The sequence below is a fragment of the Ictalurus punctatus genome, chromosome 17 (genome assembly GCF_001660625.3).
Source record: "Ictalurus punctatus breed USDA103 chromosome 17, Coco_2.0, whole genome shotgun sequence".
Classification (NCBI taxonomy): domain Eukaryota; kingdom Metazoa; phylum Chordata; class Actinopteri; order Siluriformes; family Ictaluridae; genus Ictalurus; species Ictalurus punctatus.
The window spans coordinates 9,547,087-9,572,978 of record NC_030432.2 but is presented as its reverse complement, the minus strand read 5'-3'; the positions used below and the strand labels follow the sequence as shown (position 1 = coordinate 9,572,978).

The window sequence follows — 25,892 nt, the reverse complement described above, 5'->3', positions numbered from 1 at the left end:
TAACATACATAAACAGAAATGGGTTAAAGGAAAACCCAACTTTTTGTTATTTCAGATAAATATAAAAAATTATATTGAGTTACTACTTGGGTTGAAAAATAAACGTACCATGTCTCTATGTGACGGTTTTACGCTATTTGTATGATGATCTCAAACCTGTTTCTTTTTTCTTTTCTTTTAACTTGTATTATTTTATATATCATACTGTACATTCTTTTTTCTATTTTCTGTAGTCTATATTTGTTCAATTTTGTTTATACTATATGACTATGTGTTGTTAGTGACAAATAATAATAATAATAATAATAATAATAATAATAATAATGTAAAGTGAAATGTATTTTACATGTAGATATCCTTCATAGAAAATACCACTCAAATAAAGTCAAAACGTGGAAAATTTCTTGCACTTTTTATTTTATTTTATTTATTTCTGCAAATTTACATCACCAGTCAGTCACGTTTCTAAAATGGGCTACCTTGTATTTGCTTTAATGGAAACTGTAAGTTCATGTGTGCTGGGTGTTGTAGTTCATAGCAACCATGTTTGTAGGCCATGTGGTGTTCTGGGAGATGTAGTGCGATGCTGATTCTGGTTTAGACTTGACAACTGGCTAATTAAAAAGCTCTTAACTGATTTTGACTTTTATAAATGAAGAGCCATGTAAGATATGTATGGCAAAAACCCCTTTAAAAATCAAACACAAGAGTAATGCAATATGTATCTGAACTGCATATATATTTCAATACCAACAAAAATGTATAATGCACAAGAAAAACAGCACGCAGAAGATATCCAAAGCTTTTCTGTGTTTAATGAAGATCTGGCAGCTTACACACATGGGGATGTGTACTCCGTCTCAGACTGGTCACCTAAATGAAAGAATCAGTAAGTGGAAGCAATACAGTCACAATAACAATTTAAATCCCACAACCCAGGGAAATCTTACTTGTTTGGTAGTAATCATAAACTTTGATCACAGCTGGCTTGAGATTCTTCACAGGAAGCACCTGTTTAATGTGTAACTTATAGTTGACAGGAATATTCCTTAGGAGCTGTTGGAGATTACATTGCAGATTCACTCAATCATATCTGATTTTGTGAGTTATAAATAAAACATACATGTTTGTATAGCAGATATGTGTAATATAGGTAATAATTAATGTTATGTACAGATATCTAAACTGTGTTGTCCTCTTACCTCTTTTATATAAATTATAATATGGTCATCTTTGTAATCAACTCGTTCCACCAAAATTTGATTTTGCAGCTAAGAAAACACCACAAGAATTATTCAGCATTAGTAAATTAACACACACACACACACACACACACACACACACACACACACACACACACACACACACACACACAAATGACATTTTAACATTTGTAATCATTTAAGCACATTGCTAGTCCTTACTTCACCAGGATCTGCTGTGAACCCTGATAAGAGTTTTATGTCCACTATGATCATGTTAGTGCTGTTTAATGCCCCATTATATCTGAAAATTGAAAACAAACAACAAAACAAAAACGATAGTTAATACCAATACCTAAAGCAATAATAATACCAGATAATAATCATTGTGACTACAGGGTAAAGTGTCAAAAATGATATTTGCTCATTAAATGTAAGAAGTCTGATTGCAGTGAATTTTGTGATTCTTTGCTGAGTTTGGTAACACAGGGGCTAATCTCTTGATGTAGGTTTAAAATAGCCTGGGATCCTGACTGAGTTTAGGTCAGTGAGGTTTATTTTTGTTGGTAAACCAATTTAGCTAACTGATTTAGCTGTAAGTAATAGGGAGTATACTCTAGAAACTACTATGTTTCTTTGGATGAGGCCATCTTCTAAATACCATAAATGTGAATGTCACATTCATTGCCATGCCACCAGTGGCAACCCTCCCCCTGAATTGTAAAGACACTTCCTCAGTTGCCACAGTTCACACATTCCTGTTCACACAGTAGCATATGGTCACATACATTCTGGGTGCCAATTGCAAGTTCCTGACCTGTTGGCAAGGCCCATACACAATCCTCAAGCAGGTGGGGCCAGTGAACTGGCAGCTTGGTAAGAGGGTCTATCACATCAACCTGTGAATAAAGTGTATCAAGCATGCCCTTGTGCTGTCTGCCTTTCTGTCCTCAGATCCCTCAGACCATGCCTTTATCCAGAAGGGAGAAGACCTGACTCCCTCACAATGGCAAGATCTGACTGAGCTAGTGGACCAGTTTGCCGTTTGCAGTTTGCAAAATGAAACTTTATTGACTTTTTTTTTTTTTTGAAAGACAGCGGAGGGGCTTAGCCTTGTTAGCCCATTGATACCAGCTGCCTGTCATATAGCCATGATATTTACAGTAATAAGTCATTGACTGATTGTGTTATGTTGAATAATTTTGCTGAGTGTATAATATTTCATAATATTTTATGTGATATGCAGTCATTTAATGTAAGAAAAATGGAGGAACTATTTAAAATCTGTTTCTAAATCACCTGAAGAAATCAGCCACTGGTTTTCTCATATATGTTCAATGATTTATCAAATATTTAGACTTACGTGACAGTGAAATTGATTGCCAGAGTGTGTCCGAATGATTTTGTGCAGTTTCCGTCAGTTGTAGCCGCGATGCTCAGTGTCCTGGTGTGAGTAGTTGTGGGGACATTGTAGAAAAGTGTTGTCTGCAAGTGGGGATAAAAGAATGTCATTTATAACTGCAGTGATGTTCCTGGAAAGCAAATAGAAATCTATTAGACCATCTATTCATATTTAAGAAGCTGCTGAATTGGCTGTACATTACTAATACTGTAAATCAATAATACAAAATAAAAATTATAATAATAATAATAATAATAATAATAATAATAATAATAATAAGAAATAATACAATTCTGTGTTAGAAGGGTTTAAAGGTGATTTTTAATTATTACTGTCCTTTTTAGTAAATTCATTTGAGTAGGCATACTGTGTTTAGTCCAAGATCTAGTCCAATGTGTTTTTTTTCAGCAGTTATTATTTAATAAATAAGGAATTGTGAACACTTTATTGAAAAAACATTATTTATCAGTAAGATTGATCAAGGTTCTATCAAGATAACGCTATTATTACCTTAAAAATGCACTGACCTGCACTGACACACAGGTGGAGCCCTTCACATCAATGCTGTATTTGCCAGTAACATCCTGCAGTGATCTTTCTTGGTACAATAATTTGTTGTTCTGGTTCACATCAAAGGTGTAACTGTGTCCATCTTCTGACTTTACAGTTACTGTGCTAGAGCCGTCTGAGGTGAACACTTTAGTGGAGTACAGAGCCAGAGCTTGGAGGGCCACAACTGTGTCCTGAATAGAATATTAAAAAGAAAAAAAGAGAAGGAGAATATTACATATTTGGAAAAACACAATATGTGCTTGTTAAACATCCCATTCCCAAACCAATGGCATTAATATAGAGTAGACCCTACCTCCCCCCACCGCCCCCTTGTGGCTATAATAGTGTACACTCGTCTGGGAAGGTTTTGTACAAGATTTTGAAGTGTGTCTGAAAATTTGCTCCCAGTAGTGAGGTTAAGCACTGATTTGGAAGATAATGTCTGGCTCACAATCAATGCTCCAGATCATTAAAGGTGTGCAGTAGGGTTGAGGTCAGGGCTCTGTGCAGGTCACTGGAGTTCCTCCACACCAAACTCCACCAAACCATGTCTTTATGCTCTTTGTGCACAGGGACACAGTCAGGCTAGAACAGCACAGTGCCTTCCCCAAACTGTTGCCACAAAGTTGGAAGCATACTATTGTCTAAAATGTCTTTGTATGCTTTAACATTACCCTTCACTAGAATTAGGGTTCTAGCCCAAACCCTGAAAAACTGCCCAATACCATTATCCCTCATCCACCAAACTTTACTCTTGGCACTATGCATTCTGGTAAGCAGCATTCTCCTGGCATCCCTCAAACCCAGATTTATCCACCATACCCACATGTTGGCCTTCCCCAAACTGTTGCTACAATGTTATAGTACCAACATCCATGCCATGGTTAAAGTCACAGAGTTCATATTTTTTCTTCCTTTTTATGTTTGATGTTAACTGAAGCTCTTGACCTGTATCAGCATGATTTTATGCCCCCCTAATTTTTTACAACAAATTTTTACCTAAGATGTTTATAACTCATGCATTACTGAGTTAATGAAAAGAAAATACATTTCCAAACATTAATTTTCAGACAAAAAACATAATGAAGGATGTCACGTTTTACCTGCAAACAATGGAAGCAAGTGTGACAATTATCTAGTAATTAATCTAGTAATTATTGGCACCCCTATGAATTCATATGAGAAAAATATATTTGAAGTACATGCCCATTGATATTTACTTTTTTTTAGTACACCTGGGTGACTAGGAACAGGAAATTGTTCAACCATGACTTCCTGTTTCACAGAGGTATGAATATGAGGTAACACATAGGCTAAATTCCCTTAGTCATTCATAACAATGGGTAAGACCAAGGAATATAGCTGTGATGTGTGGCAAAATGTTGTTGAGCTTCACAAAATGGGAAGTGGCTATGAGAAAATACCAAAGCACTGAAAATGCCCTTCATCAGGGCAATAATTAAGACGTTCCAGTCAACTGGAATTGGACGTGTGTCTACATTGTCTCAACACACTGTGAAGAGGATGGTTCGAGTGACCAAAAAATCTCCAAGGATCACAGCTGGAGAATTGCAGAAGTTAGTTGAATCTTGGGGTCAGAAAATCTCCAAAACTACAATCTGACTTCACCTACATCACCACAAGTAGTTTGGAAGGGTTTCAAGAGAAAAGCTTCTACTCTCATCCAAAAACAAACTCAAGTGTCTTCAGTTTGCCAGACACTACTGGAACTTCAAATGGGATTGGGTTCTATGGTCAGATGAAACCAAAATAGAGCTTTTTGACAATAAACACCAGAGGTGGTTTTGGTGCACACAGAGAGGTAGCCATATGGAAAAGTACCTCATGCTCACGGTTAAATATGGTGGTGGCTCTTGAATATTTTGGGGCTGTTTTTCTGCCAGAGGACCTGGACATTTGAAAGAGTGCAAAAAATATAAAATAAAGTGCATTGTTACTAAAGTGTCTTTAAAAATAAAAATAAATAAAAATTAAGCTTTGATGAGGTAAACAGATTATGTGACTGAGTTTGTCACTATTTCTTAGTGCCAAGCTGCTTAAACTACATACAGCGCACAGTTCTCAAAATGCCCACAAGATGGTCGATCTGATATTCCAAAATCGATATCTGACTATGAAAAAATATTCAATATTGGGAAAAATAACCGTAAAACTGATTATTGGTCGATCTCTAATGAAAACCTGACTGCCTCTGCCAGAAAGCTTAAAATGGACCATGGGTGGATCTTCCAGCAGGACAATGATCCAAAACATTCAACCTCATCAGGCATTATAGGAGAAGACTCAGAGCTGTTAAAATAGTGCCAATAATTGTTGCACACCTATACTTAACAAAGATTTTTTTTAATAAACCTGTGTTTTGTTTGCAATTGTTTGATATCCATGAGAGCAGAGTATTTTTGTGATTTTTTTTTATAAACAAAAGATCAAAAAGTTAAATAATAAAGACAATTTTTCACAGCCTTCTTTGCTCATAGTTACCAAGTGTGCCAATATTAATGTAGAAAACTGTATACTGTGCATGTTCCAAAGATTTTTGCACAATTTTGTGCAAAATGTCTATTCCTACTCCCATACTCCCTATTATAAAAGGCTCAACAGCTGAGTTTGTTGAACAGTTATAAATATTTTTTTGTAATGTTGTCTGTGTTTGTGTGCTGGTTGTCCAGACCTGTTACATGTCATATTTGGGGCAAAAAGGTTTTGCATATTCATATTGAAATTGCATAAAGGTGCTACAAATAAGCTGAGTTACCTGTGTGGAGGAAAAGCCTCCATAGGGATTTTGCTGCTTCACCAGCCAGCTGACAATCCTATTAGCGTATCCCAAATCAGCTGTAGTGAGTTGACCTGCAGTGAGAACAGCTAGCAGCACGTAAGAACTGATTTCCACTGACAATGAGCCGGAGTCATCTGATGCTGACTGAGACCAATGAAGCCGACCATCTAAAACAATAGAGACAAGATAATTAAGACATAAGGATCCCCTAATCACTAGAGTCCCTGACTTTTTTGTTTTTTTTGTTTTTTTTTATATATTTCCTGATGTTTGTGTTTATCCTGCTATACAACTATTTGAAATAATTCCAAATTATTCTGTTACATAGATACTTAGTTAGCATAGCCACAGGAAATGATTACCCCTTGACAGACAAATCACATCTTCATATATAAGTATACCACTTCTTTTTCATGGTAATTTAATTAAAATTTTAACTACAAACATGGCCAACGAGAACTACATTTCCCGACCATGCATGCACTCATGGTCACCAGAGTACTGAGTGATAACACCTGTGTATATAAGGCCTCGTTAAGTTCAGCGCCTCGCGAAGTAAACGCTCAGCTGCCTTTTACCTGACGTTCACGTTTGGAAAATCTACGGTTTTGGAGTTTTCGCTTGCCCTTGGATTAAGTTTTCCTGTATAGCCCAGTTTGTATTGTTCACCCGATCGCCTGACCTTCTGCTTTCTTCCGCATTTCGTCTTCCACCTCACCCCAGTATTCCTGTCCTGATCATCCGCGCTTGCGTCCGACAAGGTAACATAACAGATTACTTCACCCACTATGGAGGCAGCTGAGCGTTTACTTTGCGAGGCGCTGAAATTAACGAGGCCTTACATAACCTATGGTGCGACACAGGTGTTATCACTCAGTACTCTGGTGAACGTGAGCGCATGCATGGTCAGGAAATGTAGTTCTTGTCGGCCATGTTTGTAGTTGGCACTGCCTTCTGGAAACTGTAGTTGCGAGCTCGCCGTGACGTGACAGACCACCTGAACGTAGTTATATAAATTAAGTCCTTGGGACATAAAAAGACACCTATATAAGATTATGTTCTGCTTAACATTACTAGATTTCAATCCCATGATAGCATATCCATTCATTTATCCATTCATTCATTCATTCATTTTCAGTAAGCACATTATCATGGTCATGGTTGCTGTGAATTCAGAGCTTATCTGAGGAACACTGGGCATGAGGCAAGAATACAGCCTCGATGAGAAAACATTGAAGGCTGAAACTCCATAAACAGTAACATGAGTTTAATTTTAATAGTAACACACTTATATGTTATGTTATTTAAATTATGCTAACCATCCCATACCTCCTGTAATGGCAACATTATCCAACTCTTTTAGCAGGTGCTCTCGTGTTTCATTTTCTCCAGCCAGACTGAAAGTGTAGGCCAACAGAGCAGTGGCGTAGGTGTTTGTCAGGTTACCAATAGAAGAATTTAGGCACAACAGTCCTTTTTTCACAGCAGTATCCTGCAGTCAAAATATACATAATGGTGAAGAAGAAGCTAGAGCTTTATTATGACTTTTGCAGAGCCTCCTTATAGAATCATGTCATCTGAAAGCAAAAATTTACTGCATCATGCTCTTACCTTGACTGTAATGCCCAATTCAAGGAATGACGCAGTGATGTAGGCAGTAATGGTCACATCATCATTTACACCACCCTGAAATACACGAGAAATTTGATAGGATAGGTAGATTTATTCAGAAATGTGTTAAATTTACATTTATGGCATTTGGAAGATAAGCTTATTAAGAACGACTATCAATAAATACATACTGATACTGATTCACTAGGTCATGGACCAAGAATACTATATAAAAGTATAAAAAATATAGTAAAGGTAATATAGTAAAAGAAAAGCTACACAACATTTTTTAAAGTGCTAATTTAAGTGCTTCATGAAGATTTAGGAACTTAGTTGTTTGAAGTCTGCCAGTGACTCAGCTGTTCAGACATCTAGGGGAAGTTCATTCCATCAACTAAATGCCAGATCAGAGAAGAGCCTTGATGCCTTCCTTGTACTGTACCCTGAGAGATAGTGGGACCAGTCGAACAGTGCGAAAGGATCGGAGGGAGGAGTGTGGTGCAGTGTGGGGTGTGAAAACTGCAGTGTTTTAAATCTGATGAAGGCATCTATAGGAAGCCAGTGGAGGGAGCTTAGCAATGGGGTGGAATGGGAGAACTTAGAAAGGTTGTAAACAAGTCATGCAGCTGCAGTTGCACAGGTTGAACGGCACTCAGAGGCAGACATGAGCCAGGTCTCAAAATGATAAGGGGGCTGATCAAGCACCTGAGTGGCCTGTGTGGATAGAAACTGACAAATCCTTCTGATGTTGTAAATGAGTGTTCTGTAGTAATAGAAAGCCTTAGTACCATACATACCTTCATTCTATTATTAAACAGACTTCCCTGTTGTATAAAACAGCCATCTGATCTCTGCTTACGTCTTAGCCATTGCTTTGCACTGTTAATGATTTCTGGATCAATAAAGATGTAACGTTGTGCTTTGCCAAAGGTTCTTAAGACAAAAGCAGTTAACCTGGTGGAGGAGAATTATGCATATCTATAATTAAAATATTTTCCTAGATATTTTACTTCTCAGAGTAAATTCACAATGACTGAAGGGTTTTTTTTTGTTTGTTTTTGTAAAACCAAAAAAAAAAACCATTTGTATCATTACTGCTACCTGTACAATTCTTACCATGTGTTCCCATCTCCCCTGCCAAATGTGCTATATGCACCATTAAAATGCTTATAGTTTAGCTGCCTCTGGTATCCTGTGTAAAGACAAATTATTGATTCTGATTACTTCAGCAAGAATTTATTCAGAATGGCTATTGTTGATTAAAAAGATTAAAAATAGAAAGATAATGTCACTGACCACTCTTAAGGAAACCAGTAGCCCTCTCACGGATAGCTGTGGTGAGCTGCTCAGTGTTCTCTAGATACTGAAGAATGTAGATATTGGGGGCGAGGAGAGCAATGTTTTGTTCTCCACAACCATATGGCATCCTTAGCAGTCCATCCAGATTTTTTAATGCACGGCCAAGTATATCTCCTACAAAAGAACACAATCAACTTTTTTTCTAAGTCTAATTATACTGCTTAACCTGACGAGATATAATTCAGTAACAATTTGAACCATGCAACAAGTATACCAGAGAAAAGCCAAATAAGAATTAATCTACTAGATATTGCTTCATGTGTTTTTTTATGTTCAGTCACTGAATTGAAGACTCCACCACGGTGGAGACCACACTCTTAACATTGTTCTGGTTTCCATGTGCTCATTCCTACTCTCACCTGGACACACTGTCCAGTTACTACATTTAAAATGCAACACGACAGACATATAATGACATATGATTTGCTGAATAATGTTGCTTGTCTAGTTACCCATGTAGTTGGATACATTTGCATTTAGGGCCAAAGTTTTACATACACGTAGGCTATACACATTAAATTTTTCACAATTTCTTAGGTCAAAGTGCTGTGCTGGACACTCAAATACACCCACTTCATTGTTTTTAAGCCATTTTTTACAATGTTAGAAGTATGCTTAGGACAGGGGTGCCAATCTTATCTGGAAAGGGCCAGTGTGGGTGCAGGTTTTCATTCCAACCAATCAGGAGCCACACCTGATTCCACCTGTTTAATCAGTTGATCCTGGCTTTCAGTAGACTCAGGTGTGGCTTCTAATTGGTTGGAATGAAACCCTACACCCACACCGGCCCTTTCCGGTTAAGATTGGACACCCCTGGCTTAGGATCATTGTCTTTCTGCAAGTCCCAATTGCGACCAAGTTTTAGTTTTCTGGCTAATGTCTTGAGGTATTGCTTCAGTATTTCTAGTCATGTGAAAAATAAGTACACCCCATGGAAATTGTTGGCTTTTTTTTGACAAATTGGACAAACAAACATTTGATCCTCTTCGAAACTGTGCATATTAAAAGTTGACATACTTGAACATACTTGAAATAGCTTATTCAATTGTCTATTCAACAGAAATAGCAATAGATATTCTTCGCTGAAAAAAAGTAAATACACCCTTGGCCTGAGAAGCTAGTATTGCCCCCTTTAGCAGAAATAATTTTTTGTAGGCGTTTTGCATAATTGTCCACCGGTCTCTGACATCGGCTTGCTGGAATTTCTGACTACTCTTCCATGCAATATTCTTTGAGTTGCAAGATGTTTTAGGGTTTTCTTGCATGTACTGCCCAATTCACTGGGGCAGTTATGGCTTGGCAGTTAAGGCTCTGGGTTACTGATTGGAAGGTCAGGGTTCAAGCCCCAGCACTGCCAAGCTGCCACTGTTGGGCCCTTGAGGAAGGCCCATAACCCTCTCTGCTCCACGGGTGCTGTATCATGGCTGACCCTGCACTCTGACCCCAAATTCCTGACATGCTGGGGTATGCAAAGAATTTTCAGTATCCAATCCCCCCACAACATTTCACTGGGATTCAAATCCGGTCTTTGACTAGGCCATTCCATAACACTCCATTTCTTCTTGGTAGATTTGCTAATGTGCTTAGGATCATTATCCTGTTGAACGGTCAACTTCAACTTTTGGACAGATGGCAGCCCATTTTCAAGCTCTCTTTGCTATGATGCAGAATTCATAGTTGAATCAATGCATCCAAACTGTCCAGTCCATGAGGCACCAAAGTAACCCCAAACCATGACATTTCCACCACCATGCTTCACAGTTGCTATGAGGTGCGTCTCCTTAAAAGCTGTTTTTGGGCTGTGCCAGACATGTCTGCTGTTACTGTGGCCAAAAAACTCACATTATTCCAAAAGGCCTGCTCTTTGCCTATATGCTCATTGGCAAACTGTAGTTTTACAAAGGCTTTTTCCTGGCACGCCTCCCATGCAGGTCAAATTTGTGCAATCTCTTTCTTATTGTAGAGGCATGCACTCTTGGACCAACAGTTGCAAGACTTACTAGCAGATACTGTGATGAAATTGTAAGTTTCTTGGAGATTTCTTTTTGCATCAAACGGTCTGCTCTTGGGCTGAATTTTCTGGCACGGCCAGTACTGTACAAATTGACAGTCGTTTGAAATCTGTGCCACTTATAGGTTATTTTCCTTACAGTGGAATGTTGTATTTCAAATAACTTGGAGATCCTTTTAAATCCCTTGCCAGACTCATAGAGATCCACAACCTTTTTTTCCTGAAGGCCTTAGGCCTGAAGACCTTTAGATCTTTAGAGCCTTTAGATTACACACCTCAATAACAAAGGGAACAGCAGCCACTAAATATGAGAGTGGTATAAATAAGACAGGTTTCACCTGAACTTTCTAAGCAGATTCTAATCACTGGCACCCAATCTTGAACACCTGATTCTAATTTTATGGATTTTAAGGTGTGATAAATGTAGCGTAAAATGTCTACTTACTTTTTCCATGTGAGTGATCTGTTTTTTGTTCATTTAAATTGTGAAAATTACTACAAAATGTTAGTTTTATGTGTCATTTGATAGTGTTTCACCTTTATTAACAGGCAGTGTTTTATAGAGGATCAAATGTTTGCTTGTCCAAATATGGCAAAAAAAATTAAAAATCCCCTAACAAGTTCCATGGGGTGCACTTATTTTTTCACATGATTGTATATTCTGAAATGCACCAGTCACTTTTCCAGCAAAACAAACCCATAAAAGGATGCTACCACCATCATGCTTCACAGTTGGGATGGTGTTCGTCAGTTTAAAAGCCTCACCCCTTTTCTTCCAAACGTATCACTGATCATTAGGGCAAATAGTAAAATTTATGTTCAGTCTAATTAGAGAACACTTCTCCAAAAGGCTAAGTCTTCAACAAGTCTTTATATATAAATATATTTATATATACATACATATACACACACACACAATAAGAGATTAGACAGTTATTATGAAATTCAAACATGCCTAATGTGAACCTGAATAGAAATGAGTGTTTCAATTCTTTTTAGAGAGCCAGATATTTGGACTCGTTCAGTTTGTATTCAATTCCTTTGCCGTTCCTATCAATTCAATTTGCTTCAAGCTTTAAGAGTAATTAATAAGCTGGTCATGCCTAAAGACTAGCAGTTTAGTTTGCAGTACTGTCAACTCAAGAATTTTTGCAATCCTTCATGAAATTTTATATAGAGTCAACCCTCATAAACATAAGCAGAATGAAAATACAGTAATTAAAAACAATATATGCATGTTACATAGTCTATAATTTCATAAACTTTTCTATTGTTTCTGTTGCCAAGAATACATTTTAAAACTAAAATCTATGATATAAGATATTTACTTTTAATGAAATGTTTTTGTTTTTTTTCTTTTACCAAGTACTGAAACAGAAACTCGTGCTGATCCCTCTATTACATCCTCAGGAAGAGTCAGCTCCAACTCCTCTGAAACACTGTTGCCTAGGAAAGACAGCTTTATCTTTACTACTAGTACAGTACTGTTGGCAGCAGTTTTACATTAGCGCAGACTTGTGGGTGTAAATTAGTAGATATATATCAACAGTTTGTAAGTCTAACCTTGAGGGCATAATAACCAGCTTTGGCTCTTTGTCTTTTCAATTCCTTCAGCCTACATGGGGTTAAAGTGTTATTAAATCATAGTAATAATTAGGCTAAGCATATATTTTCTGATTAGATGATTTTCAAGACCCCGACCTGCACAATCAGGCTTCGTGTAACTGTGTCGATACGGCCTCTCTCTGGAACACTCACAATCTCATTATCACACACCGTCTGTGATTGTTCTGCCTCTGCACTCACTGTCACATTCAAGACTCCTGCAGCATATTTGTGGAAAAGATTTAAAATAAATAAATAAATAAACCTTTACAATCTCTGCAATTCTCCACAATATAATGCAATAGACATATGAGAGCCTGTCTCAACTAAAAAGTTTTAAGTCTCACCAAGCACGGTGGGAATCAGAGTCCATTTGAAGGTTTTTCTGCCATTTGCACAGAGGCAGGATGAAAACTCGCCATCAGAAGAGGGTTCCAGAGTGTAGTCTGAAGAAGGAGCCGGGGTCACTTTAACCTGTCGATGAGGCACAGGTGATTAATTTACTGTGCATCTCAATTGTTAGAACATTTGTGAAGACAAAATCTTAGCCTTACAGTACCATAATACATTTGGAAAGATAATTGAAAACCGTGGCCTTCAGCTCAAAAACTTCTCCCCGGATAATAGAGTAGGGTAACGAGAGCTCCAGGAAGAAGGGCTGAAATACAGTGAGCTGAACAGGAGGAGCCAGTCCCAGACCCCTAGAGGACACGCAGAAAGCCTCTGTCTCCCAAGTAGTGATGGTGTCAGGAACAGTGACAGGAAGCTGTGCTGATCCAGAGTCCCTGTGGAAAATCAATAACACTTAAATTTCTACATTTTCTATTACTTATCATCAAGGGAATTGTTCATTATTCAGTATATTGTAGCAAATTTTATTGTACATCAGTACAGTACCAGTGTATATGCTAACAAAATTTTCCAAAAAGGTGTCCATGGCAAAATGCATCTATTTACGTCTAATAAGCTCTGTGGAAATACATCCATTTAGGGAACAAGTACACTGATTTTCATTATTTTCTCTTTGTTAAAAATAAAATAAAATAAATAAATCTAAAAAAGCAAATAAACAACAATTAAATATTAATTTACTCACCCCACTTCAACAAGTTGCCATATCCAAGTTTCTGGGAAGAATTTGCGAACTGTTTTGATGGGTTCAGAATTTAATAAACTTGAGCCTTCGATGTGATCATACAAAACTCTTGACCTGTATCCCACTGCAAATCAGTAAAACTGCAAATAATGAACATAACTTATGCAAAAGGTATTATATCTGAGGAAATGAAGTACTTGAAGCTTATAATGATTATCCTAATGGTACCTTTTGGGACATATCAACTTCATAAGTTAACATAAGAAAGTCTTCATTTTTTAATAGACACAATTTAATGTACATATACTATATGGCCAAAAGTTTGTGGACACCTGCCCATCACACGTATGTGATTGTTGAACATTCCATTTCAGATTTTGTCCCCCTTTACTGTTATAATAACCTCTAGTCTTCTGCCAAGGCTTTCCACTAGATCTTGAGTGTAGCTGTGGGGTTTTGCCACTCAGCTACAAGAGCATTAGTAAAGTCAGGCACAGATGTTAGTGGCTTGGGGTTTTTGTGGTTTTGTGGTTCAGTGGGGCTGAGGTCAGGGCTCTGTGCAGGCCACTGAAGTTCTTTCAATACAACCTTGGCAATCCATGTCTTTATGCACCTCACATTGTGCACAGGGGCATTGCCATGCTGGAACAGGTTTGGACCCCTTAGTTTCAGTGAAGGAAAATTGTAATGCTACAGCACACAAAGGCATCCTGTAGAATTGTGTGCTTACAACTTTGTGGCAACAGATTGGAGAAGAACCACATATAGGTGTGATGGTCGGATGTCCACAAACTTTTGGCCATATAGTGTATCTTATTTGCAAGAATAGGAAACTCCATATTTATTGAACAATAATATAAGAAAAGGCCTGGATGTACCATAATCATGACGGTGATACTCCACACCTATGTACATCAAACAGTTAGGATGTCTAACAACCAAATTTGACGCCATCTTCAGTCCCACACCCTGTCAGATGATAAGACATAGTGTCATCAGTGTAGTACGTCACTGAACAGTGAACCAGCAACCAGGTAGTTTAAATTCAAATAAAAATTCACTCAAATTACACAATGATTTATGCTTCATTTTATAACCGGTCAGTCTGTTACCTTTAATGTATTGTAAACATGGTCAATCCGTACATCCCGTTGGGGTCTGACATGCACGCACTCCAGATGATCTTCAACCATGTAAGGATAATTTGATACTGATGTCACAGGCAACAAATTAAATATCTATGGAATTATATAATAATAACACATTAACAATTAACTTCATATCATTTGAATGTAACTTTTGCACAGTAAACATTAGGACCTGTTTATTCAAGTTTTTGCATGTCAGATTTTATTTACATTTTATTTCATTTAAAAATACATTAAAAATTATTAGAGAAAACCCCCCTAAATGTATTAATGTTAAAATAAACAAACATTTCTATATAGTGACTGTTCAGTACATCTTAATTTCACCTCTTCAGTATTTAGGCGTTCTCCAGACTCCAAGATGAACACACTCTGATCCACAGCACTGAGGCCACACAGTGAACCAGGATGAGCTGAGAGCTTGAGAGTGTTTTTCTCACCAGGAACTGCTTTAGAGGGAGAGAACTGTAGCGAAACCTGGACTCCATGATGAAAACAAATTTAGACAGGTTAGGGTTTTTTCCCCCAAAATAATTGAACAATCAGATTATTGGTTGCTTGTAAAAAGTTAATAATGACAAAACTAGCATTACTTTATTTCTGAAACATTTTTCCACATCAAAATTCTTGTTAGCAGCGATGATGATCTCACTGGGCAGGACAGAGTACACCACAGCCTGCACTACAGGAGCCAGCTCAGGAACAATAGATAGTTTGAATGAGATTTTTCCTTTTCTGACATCTGTAGAGGCTTCCACTTCAACTTCCTCATGCCCATGATGGACTATGACTCCTTTAGATAAGACCTGAACCAGAGAGGCAAAATATATGATGATCACTGTGTAGTCCATTACAATTAGGGCTACTTGAATGGAGGAAATGAGCCCTTTTCACATGACGTCAGGCAACTTCCGTTCTGACACAAACCAGTGTATTTATTTATTTATTTATTTTTTACCTCCGCCAGCATAGTGGAATGCTAGGGCCACCAGCATGGAGTTCTCCCAGTCCCTTGTACATCTACCACAAATACAGCTACATGATATACAGTATTGTGCTTACTCTTTAGTCACGTGCAAAGAGATGCTGCAGAGCAAAGATGCCTTGAAAATAATTAAATGATATGTTTCTGCATTTAAAAAAAAATACAGTAAAGGGCAGTAAACTGTGGTAAATGAAACAAAGTCAATATTTGGTGTGACAAAAAAATTAAAATGAAAATAGTCATCTCTGGTAGAATTAGTGCAGTTTTATAAGAAAATGAGCTGAAAGTTTTATTGAGCATCTTACAGAACAAGCCATGGTTCTTCTGGAGACTTTGACTGTCGCACTTGCTTCTTATTTTTGCAGCAAAACCCAGCAGCCTTCATTATGTTTTTTGTCTGAAAAGTGGTCTCTTATGTAATATACTGCTTTCTTTACTGACATAGAATTTTTTTTTTCTGTAGCATTTAATTTTGTGTTAGCAAACTAATGTTTGGGAAGCTAAAATGTTTTCTGTACCGACTTAATAAACTAGAAATCATAAAATAAAAACAAGGTTTGTACTAAAAAAAATAGAGTGCCTAAAGTTTTTGCAGAATACTGTACAATTGCAAATTTTCACTTACGATACGTTCCAAACTTGATAAAGTTTACAAATTCTTCACTGGTGATTATGAAGGTAAGTGTCTTTGACTTATATAGCCCTTATGATAGCGAAGGTGCTAGGATAATGGTAGTTGATATTATCAATGTGTTAGCTTTCTGTTTTGCATATAGAACGTCTTTATGACCTATTCTTGAAAAGGTTATTGTAGTACAGACCACAAACTCTTGTTGCAACCATGTTTCCATATTACTGCTGTTAGATACAGATTCTGGATTGTAAGATAAAAGGCAGTAACATATTAATGGTTAATGTTGTGCCTTTTCTAGTTTCGAATGTAGTTGTTGATGAGGTGACAGTGAGAGGGCAATGTCACAGGGCCATGAGGAAAAAGGAGGAGGCTCATCACCTTCAGGTTTCTCAGATGAATAGTTCTCTAACGTTATGATTAGAGAGAAGTTTTCTTTTTGTTATGTTTTGCTACAGTTGCAGAGACTTTGCAGTATCCCGCAAAGTTCCACTGTGGTTCAGTGTGTTTCTCAGTCTGATATCAAGCTATTCTAAACAACAGTGTTGGAATAGATGAGTAAATCTGTTACAGCACAGGCTGGCAGCAATCCATATTGATAAAGTTGCTGCTAGCTAGCCTACGTTCCAGTTTTAAAAATGTAAACGTTATTAGTCTTAACTTTACCTTTCCTATTTTAAGTTGTTGTTGAGCATTCCTGCATTTTCCCGAGAAGTCTCTTGGGTGAACATAAAATGGAAGAACAGATACACTGCTTTGCAGAAAGGCGGAAGTTAACAGACATCATTGTGATAAGGGCCTATACAGGTAGCTTGCGTTTCCTGTCTCATTAAACATAACATTTCCAGCATGTACTTACAATGTATATAAGGTCAATTCTGTAATTTTCAGCTGTTTCTCCAACAATATAGTAGTTAATGGTTATGGGAATTTCAGCCCCACACTTAAATGGTTCCTCTGAGCTCTCTATTGACAATTCACTGAACACTGGACTGTAAGGTGTCACAGGTTGGAGCAGATGTATACGTGCTTCAGCATTTGAAAAGAATGGTGTTTTCGGATCTTGGTATTTTTCTTGTGGATAGACACTTGCCTATGAAACAGAAAAAACAGGAACAATAAAAACAGTAAAATTTGTTTTTAATGGAAGAAAATATACTGTATATTTATTTATTTATATATTTCGGGGGCTGGGTGCTCGGGTCATCCTAACATACCCTCAATGTTATCTCTGTTGTAGGATGTTCAGGTGCAGCGACTGAGAAGTTTGCCAATCCATTACTATCTGTAGTAAGATTAAGTAGTAACTTCTGAGACCACCGTTCACCTTCTGAAAGATACACCTTCTTGTTAGGAATTGGTGTTCCACTGAAGGTAGTAACTTTAATCTGTTAATCAGGGAAAAAAAAATCCTGCCTTTCATTACAAGCATAAAAGCAATACCAAATGGCAATGCAAGTTTAAAAAAAAAAACCAAACAAACAAAAAAAACAAAACAATGAAAGCCATACCTTTCCTTCTATAACCTTCCCCCTTTCAAAGTTTTTTGGTGAGTCAAAGATGACCACTTTACCAATTTGGAAAGAAAGTCTTATCTTTGCAGATTTCACAATGGAAATATCTGAACAAAAAGAAACAAATTGCAATATGGTATTATGAAATAGGGAAAAAAAAAAATCATGTCAAGCTATTATAATAATACATAGTAAAGTTTAAGATGTCTGCCACTGGCTCTGGTTTCTTACTTTTCCTTGTTTTGAGAAATTTGTTACTGACTCACCTGTTCCTTCCTCTGTGAGTGTAACAGTAGCATGAAGTTGATTCCTAAAATTATGTTCAAATTCAGTATTCATGAAAGTTGACACATTCATGATAATTAATGCACAGCCAGTCTGACTCATCTATAGGGAACACCCAAAAACAAATGCTGAGAATGACTTTATTTGTGTGAGTGAGTGAGTGAGTGAGAGAGAGAGAGAAAGAGAGTAAAAATAATTATCTGTTGATAGTTATATTCATACCTCCACCGTTTCACTCACACAGGGTGAAATCATTGGGGCCACACCATAATTCTGCTTAAATTTCCGGCACACCTGCACCACTGCTTGACCAGGTACTGGCTGCCCATAAGTGTACCTTCATATCATACAGGTTTATATATTATATACTGTACATACCTCCTAGTATGTATGATACATGAGAGATAACTATCATAATTAAGTGTGGAAGACATTCCATTTAGTCAACACTATGTAATGTAATGTAATGTGATGTACTGTGGATGTATGTAATGTAACAGATTTTTCACAAATCTGAAGCGATTTGGGATACCCCCCCCCCAAATTTTGTACTTACTTTCCACAAACTTCTAGCTCCAGTTCCTCCTCATCCACACTGTGTTGTGCTGGTGCTTTCACTGTAACCTCGAACTTGGGTAAAACTAAGTCAAATGCAGTTCATTATTACCGTAAGTTATGTTGGTTACATCTGTAAAAACTCCAGTGTTACTAGTAATGTAACTTACCATACTTTTCCACCTTAAATTGGTGTGTGACCAACCTATTTCCAGCATCAGCAGTTAACTGATAATATCCCTGTGGAGCCTCAGCATTTAGCTCATGAGAAAGCTGCAATATCAGACCTGTCGAGGACACATTCGTCCACTGACCAATCCTGTTCTGGTGATTATCCTGTTTGGTTCCACAAAACATTACACTTAGCTCAGTTGTGAAGACATTAAGGAAGCATGACACAATACTTATAGATATTATAAATGAACAATAATTTCATTAAATATGTAATATTATATATGATTCCACTTTACCTGAAGACTCACTGTGCTGTACTGTGGAGTATAAGACAATACATCTTAATTCATAATTTACAAATATTTTACTAAGATGGGTGCAGCTTTGGTCTGTACTTATGAACATGAGCATGTTGTACAGTTTATTTGGAGGATTACTAATTTTTATATGAAATATTCAAATTAAAAAGTCTGCTTTTACCTTTTTTTCAATTGGAATAAAATTTAAATCCATAGCAACAATTCTGAAATTCACTGTGGAAAAAAAGGGTACAGAAATGTGATGTTTCGTTAAGTGTATGGTATTTACAGAAATGGTGGGATATTGTGCATGAAGGAATTACCTGTTTGGCCTGGATTGTAGATGGGTTTATCAGTCTGAATAAAAACCAATGTGTTGTAGGATTTAAACATCACTTTACTTTTCTCTGTCATCTTAAAACTTTTACCACTGACTTCTACTTTGATCTCCTGCACTGATTCACCCACAACCTGTGGAGCCTGTGGAGTTGTCTCCATGTTAAACAACATCAATCACTAACAATACCTAAAACATAAAATAAAAAAAAAATAATATTTTGCATTTCTGACCTCAAAATGAGAGCACTGGTGGTATTCCTTTTCCACTGTCTCTTGTAAAAGAGTTCTGTTCTGGTTGTCATGAACCAGATAAATGTTCATGTGCAGAGTCTCATTGGGCTTCAGAAGACTCACACAGAACTTTGCATCAGAGCCAGACTCGATCACTGCAGGAAATGTCACCATGAAATATCTAAGGACAAAAATGATGGGTTGAGATGATTTTTAATTGATTAAGAAGTAATTAAAAATGACTTTAAAAAATACCAGTTCAGAGGACCTGATAAAATGGAAGTTAATACGCAAAGTCAGAGATTAGTTAAAAAGCCTACAGCTGTGTGACTTTTCCTTTCTTCAATGAGTCATGCTTATTTCAGAATGCAAAGCATTTACAGAGCCTTCCCCCACACCTGCAATCAGTTCTGATAAGGTGGATTTTTTAATCTGCATGTTGAAACCTTTCTGCAACATGGGTAGATTTGGCTTTTTTTTGCGGTGTATGAGACCAGTGAAGTTTTGTTTGCAGTGTGTGTTTCCAAATCATTTTTGCTGTCTTACCACAGTCTGCCACTGCACACTCCCGGGTAGTAGTTACTTTGTTGGCGTCCTGTAACTTGTTATATAAGCTACAACTGTTATATAGCATTTTTCCTAATTCATTTTCTAGTTCAAAATATTCATACATAAAAAAACAACAAATCCTTCATCTTTTTGAACATTTTCATAGAAGCAAATTTAATGTAAATATATAGGAAGTATTTCATATGTAACGTAGTATACTATAGTTTTACACAGTGGCAACAAAATCTTGAATAGCTTATGACAACAATGTAAAATTATGATACTTACGGTCCAGAGGTTTGCCCATAGACAGAGAGAAAGAGGAAGATGGCTAACAGTAGCCTTATCTTTATGTGAACTCGACTGAACACCATGATGAAATCCATCACCAGTGACAAGCTGTAAGCCTGAATGACTTTAAATGATACCACTCTGTCTGCACTCATGCTCTCGTCAATGATTAAGCACAATGTAAGCAAATATAGCAATCGGTCTGCTTATACTTAGCCCCTTATATAGGAATAGATTTTGATTGCACCTATTTGGTGCAACTAGAAATTCATACATAAGTTTAATAACATTCTGTATGAATTATTGATTCAAAAAAGTGCAAGAGTGTTTTCATAGTAATTTATTGTAAATTGTAATAACTATAATAACTATAATATATGATATAACTAAAACTATAATTTATAGTAAATCGTTTACATAGTGATCTATTACAGCAAGGGTAGCTGATCACAGAGCCACCCTGATTCTTCCTCCATATATATTGTCTCTGAGGTCTCAGGCTAAAATGATTTTCTATAGCATGACACTTAAGTGACTTTCTTTGTGCATAAAATTATATTATATATTAATATTTTAATTATGATCATATAACATACATCATTCACATATATGTATTTATAAGTATGTGCAATATTAATAAGAGTTAAATTTCAATATGGTTAGACTACTGTTGTGGTTATTAATATGTTAATGTTATCGGTATCTCCCTTACAGCGGTTTTATAATGCCTTTCATTTATTTTATTCTGCTATTTAAATTAAAGTATTTCTCACCACATTTCCTATATGGGATTATCTTTTTTATGCTTTTCCTTAAATGGTGTCAATTGTCATTTAATTAAATTTGCACTTTCATTACATTTAAAACAGTAAAACATTTAAACAGAAAAAAAATTTGCATTGAGCAGCAACAATCTTGATGTAATATGTGAAATGGATATGATGATTTCTGCTATATTGTGATGTATCATAAAATGTACAGTATATGAGGTAGTGAACAATAGCCAGCCATAACATATATATATATATATATGCCCCCCCCCCCCCCCCCCCCCCCGACTTTAATTACTGACATAGATGAAAAAGATGACAAATTGTATCATAACTGCTTTTTAAGACATTAGTGATTTGTTGTCTTAGTCAGGCTAATGATACGCAGTTAGACCAAGGAAACAGAGTAACTATGTGGTCATGCACACCAAATTCCATCTATATTCAGGTTGCAGACATATTCTGAACACGATGTTTACATGTGTACAGGCATCAGAATATTCCTGTATACATGGTTGTTGTAAGTATACCTGAGTTGTCATTGACATTCCATTGATGTGCACGTAAACTTAGTCAATGATTGACTGGGTAAGAGTAAACCACCTTTTTTTAGGACTATTTGGGACTACACCACTGATTGAGATCAATATTAAATATTATGTATGAATATGATAAGGTTACATACAACCCTAATTCCAAAAAAGTTGGGACACTGTGTAGATGTCATGGATTGAATGACATGTCTGCAATGTGATACTGAGATTTTTTTATTCAGTTGCGTTCAACATTCAGAAGTCCAAAGTTGTGCTCTTGCTGTCTTTCATCACACTCTGTTTACTTCTAGTAAATATATGGTCACTAACCTATTTCAATTGACTTCAAACAAATCTCTTCAAACAAATCTCACCCACACAGGTAACAGGCTTTAGGTCATTTACAGAAAATAAAAAACACCCAAATAATAAGAGTTTGAAATATAAAGTACACAAATACAACAGTATACTTGCATTTATTAAAGCATGGACCTATTGCAAGCGATGAAAGTATTTCTAACTATATATCACAATTTATGGTTATAACTGAATTTATGCCTCAATGTATATCGAAATCCATATTTGTAGTAATTAAAATCATGAAACTGGTGAAGTTTGCATATTCATTATGCTGTATTTCTGATTTTTTCCCTTTTTGTCACTATTCTTACAAATCTGTCATTTCAGGTACAATTATTTAATGTGAAACTAGAATGATAAGTCCCTACAAGTAACTTACATTTATACCGAGGTGATTTCAGAGGTAAATGATATTATAACCGTAGTCAGACTAGGATCAGCATTTTTAGTCCTGCTGTTTTCTACTTTCTTTGTTTGGCTGTATAAATCCTTGCATAAATGTTCATTCCCCTTGAAATCTTCCACATTTTGTAATGTTAAACCCTTAACATGAAATGGACTTCATTATATGTCAGGAATCTACATAATCTTGAAAATCCATAATACTGAAGTAGGGAAAAAAGAAATCAATAAAATATTATCTTCAAATAAAAATAAAAAATAATAATCAATTTGTGATTGCAAGTGTGTGCAAGTGTAAGTGTGAAACCCACATCCAGGATTTGTTATAGAACATACCTAAACAAACATGAGGAAGGCCAGGGATAGATCAATGCGAGTAACAGTCAAAGCAGGACAGTAAGTTCTGTAAACTGTATCAACTTTGAATATCCTGTGGATCATCATCATATCCATTATTAAAACATGGATAGGACTTGGCACAGCCTAGACTGCATGGCGGAAGCTGCCAACGTCAGTGACTGGGTAAAGAGGGCATTATAGAAGCAACCAAGAAGGGTAACTCTGAAGGTGCTGGAGAGATCCACAGCTCAGATGGGAGAAGCTGTTCACAGCTTATAGAGTTTTGCTATTATTTTGACAACCATAGAGTTTTGCACGCACACACTCACTCTCTCACACTCTCTCTCTCCTACTCACACACACACAAAGTCAGATAGGTTCTGTTACGCCCTCGCTGGCAGATGGCACTGCGGTGCGGATGTAGAGAGCGTGCGTGAACGAGACGGAACTGTTGCATATGGACACATGCCTTTGTTTTGGTGTTTGACTGCTGTTTGGAAATAAAGACGTTGATCTGCGCTTGCTTCTTGCTTACCTCCCGTTTCGTAACAGAATACTGCGCCCACCACACGGAAGCAGCAGATCAACATGAATGCCGCCGAAGCTGCCAAGTTTGAGGAGTGGCGTCGATCATTCTGGGAACAGAGTAAACAGATAAACGAAGCACTTGCTCAGATCGACCACCTTCTGAAGCTGCTGCAGCAAACTGGGCCATGCGCCATGTCGCCACCCATGCAAGTACCCCTGCCTCCGCTGCTGGAGGACTACGCTGCACTATGCAGGCAGCAGAGCTACCCGAATTACTGGGGCTTCCCACTGCCGGGGGACTACACTGCGCAATGCAAGCAGTAGGAGGTCACAGCCCCGGAGTCCTAGCCCGAGGTTAATTTGGTGACCTCTGGGCCTCCGCCTGAGGTCAACCTGGCGACCTCAGTGCTCCAGCTGGAGATCTGTGGGGAGGTCTTGACTGCTGAGGAAGCTGTCCTGCTGTTCTGTCCTGCCGAGGAAGCCGTCCTGCTGTCCCGTCCCGCTGAGGAAGCCGTCCCGCTGTCCTGTCCCGCCGAGGAAGCCGTCCCGCTGTCCTGTCCTGCCGAGGAGGCTGTCCCGCTGTCCAGCCCCGCAGAGGACGTCCCTCCGATCTCCAGCCCCGCAGAGGACGTCGTCCAGCGTTTCAGTCCTGCTGAGGACTTCGCCCAGCTTTCCAGTCCCGCTGAGGACTACGCCCAGCGTTCCAGTCCCACTGAGGCCTTCCAGTCCTGCTGAGGACAGCGCCCCGAGCTTCAGTCCAGCTGGGGGTGGTGCTCCGCCTGTAAGCTACCCGGCGGAGGCCACCCTGTTTTCCGATGCATCAAGAGACAGATCACACAGGGGCCCAGAACCGCCGTTGGAGGGGGGTTCTGTTATGCCCTCGCTGGCAGATGGCACTGCGGCGCCGCTTTAGAGAGTGCGTGTGCACGAGATGGAACTGTTGCATATGGACACGTGCCTTTTGTTTTGGTTCTCCTCCTGTTTAAGCACTGGTTGATGTTCGAGGGTGTGTTGTGATTTGCCCCAGCTGTCTGTGTTCTAGTTTGATTGTGTTTGCTATTTAAAGCCCTCGTGTTACGTTGTACTTCGCGCAGTATTATTTGAAACACTGAATGTAATGGTGAATGCGTTATGCGTGTTAAGCAGTCTTATTTTCATGTCCTGCTCTCGTTCCATGCCTCGACTTTAGTTCTATGTTTAACCTCATTGATCTTGTCCACTGTTGACCGCGTTTCCTGTGTTTGACTGCTGTTTGGAAATAAAGACGTTGATCTGTGCTTGCTTCTGCCTCACCACCCGTTTCGTAACAGGTAGCTGCATTAGTGACTTAATATTTTTAGTATCTCCGTGCTCTGTACTGCAGTTGGGGCTTAAAAAAAACCCAAATGATAAATATTTAAATGACTGCTTCTGTCCTGCCAACCTTTACACATTTTGCATTGGAGGTCCCCATTTTAAAAACATAATGCAAAATATGCCAAAATAGCCATGTTTTTTTTTTTAAATGGCAGATGAGCCAAACGCAAATCTGCTATAGAGTTGTAACCTGTTTGTTCAAACAAAAAACACTAAACATACGATTCTGTGGTCTGTCCTTTTGTATAATTTGTTCTTTGATTGGACAATGTGTGCTTAGTCTATCAACTTTTTATTTGTCCTCATAACTAATTTTTGGGAAAAATAACAAAAAATCTATGTATTTCATGTTCATCATGCATGCTATTATCCATACCATGTCCATAACATGACAGCTGAAAAATTTTTATGGATGCATCACCAAAGTGGGCTGAAACATATTAACCCCGATATACACTACCGGTCAAAAGTTTAGAGACACTTGACTGAAATGTTTCTCATGATCTTAAAAACCTTTTGATCTGAAGGTGTATGATATAAACATACACCTTCAATAAATGTTTGAAATCGGTGTTGTAGACAAAAATATAATTGTGCTAACATATTAATTTATTTCATTAGAAAACTAACATCTTATTTACAAAATACTGTTTAAAAGGCATCTCAGGGAAATTCCTCAAGAAATCGGTCGAGAAAATACCAAGAATACATTTCTGGAAATTCTATGCAAAAAGGGTGTCTACTTTGAAGATGCTAAAATATTCAATTATTTTGCTTTATTTATGATTTTTTATCACAACATAATTCACATCGTTCCATTTATGTGTTATTCCAGAGTTTTCATGACTTTATTATTCTTATAAAATGTGGAAATAAATAAATAAAATAAAGAATGAGTGTGTCTAAACTTTTGATGGGTAATGTACATTAAAATTACTTGACACAGCTGTCACTGATAAGCTGTG

At 37.4% G+C, this 25,892-nt stretch overlaps 1 protein-coding gene across 3 annotated transcripts; it reads right to left on the bottom strand.

Moving 5' to 3' along the window:
* Positions 1-395: 395 nt before the first annotated feature.
* On the bottom strand, positions 396-20,809 carry LOC108277478 (alpha-2-macroglobulin). Of its 3 annotated transcripts, none has more exons than XM_017490269.3 (34): positions 20,637-20,809; positions 19,800-19,980; positions 19,553-19,709; positions 19,411-19,463; positions 19,227-19,247; positions 18,927-19,092; positions 18,758-18,842; positions 18,424-18,538; positions 18,183-18,303; positions 17,914-18,023; positions 17,620-17,790; positions 17,262-17,495; positions 15,380-15,592; positions 15,114-15,263; positions 14,751-14,876; positions 14,517-14,607; positions 13,639-13,762; positions 13,102-13,327; positions 12,890-13,016; positions 12,639-12,760; positions 12,501-12,552; positions 12,300-12,383; positions 8,864-9,040; positions 8,684-8,759; positions 8,365-8,521; positions 7,568-7,642; positions 7,286-7,448; positions 5,933-6,123; positions 3,132-3,347; positions 2,566-2,687; positions 1,425-1,506; positions 1,203-1,271; positions 951-1,056; positions 396-873 (listed from the first exon to the last, which is right to left on the bottom strand). In XM_017490269.3, exons 1-34 carry the CDS (start codon positions 20,792-20,794, stop codon positions 833-835), a joined length of 4,362 nt encoding a protein of 1,453 aa, XP_017345758.1. In that variant the 5' UTR covers positions 20,795-20,809; the 3' UTR covers positions 396-832. The 3 variants fall into 3 exon arrangements, 2 of the variants coding, with proteins under 2 accessions (XP_017345758.1, XP_047017440.1); XM_047161484.2 differs by having other exon boundaries at positions 20,346-20,747; XR_006983991.1 differs by lacking the exons at positions 396-873; positions 951-1,056; positions 1,203-1,271 and having other exon boundaries at positions 3,115-3,347.
* Between the last annotated feature and the right edge of the window lie 5,083 nt (positions 20,810-25,892).

Coding starts and splice junctions, on each gene's coding strand:
- LOC108277478 (XM_017490269.3), bottom strand. CDS start 20,794: ATGAGTGCAGACAGAGTGGTATCATTTAAAGTCATTCAGGCTTACAGC. Junction 14,608..14,750: donor ATGTTTACAATACATTAAAG/GTAACAGACTGA, acceptor ATCATCTGACAG/GGTGTGGGACTGAAGATGGC. Junction 9,041..12,299: donor AGTTTCTGTTTCAGTACTTG/GTAAAAGAAAAA, acceptor GTTCTTTTGTAG/GAGATATACTTGGCCGTGCA.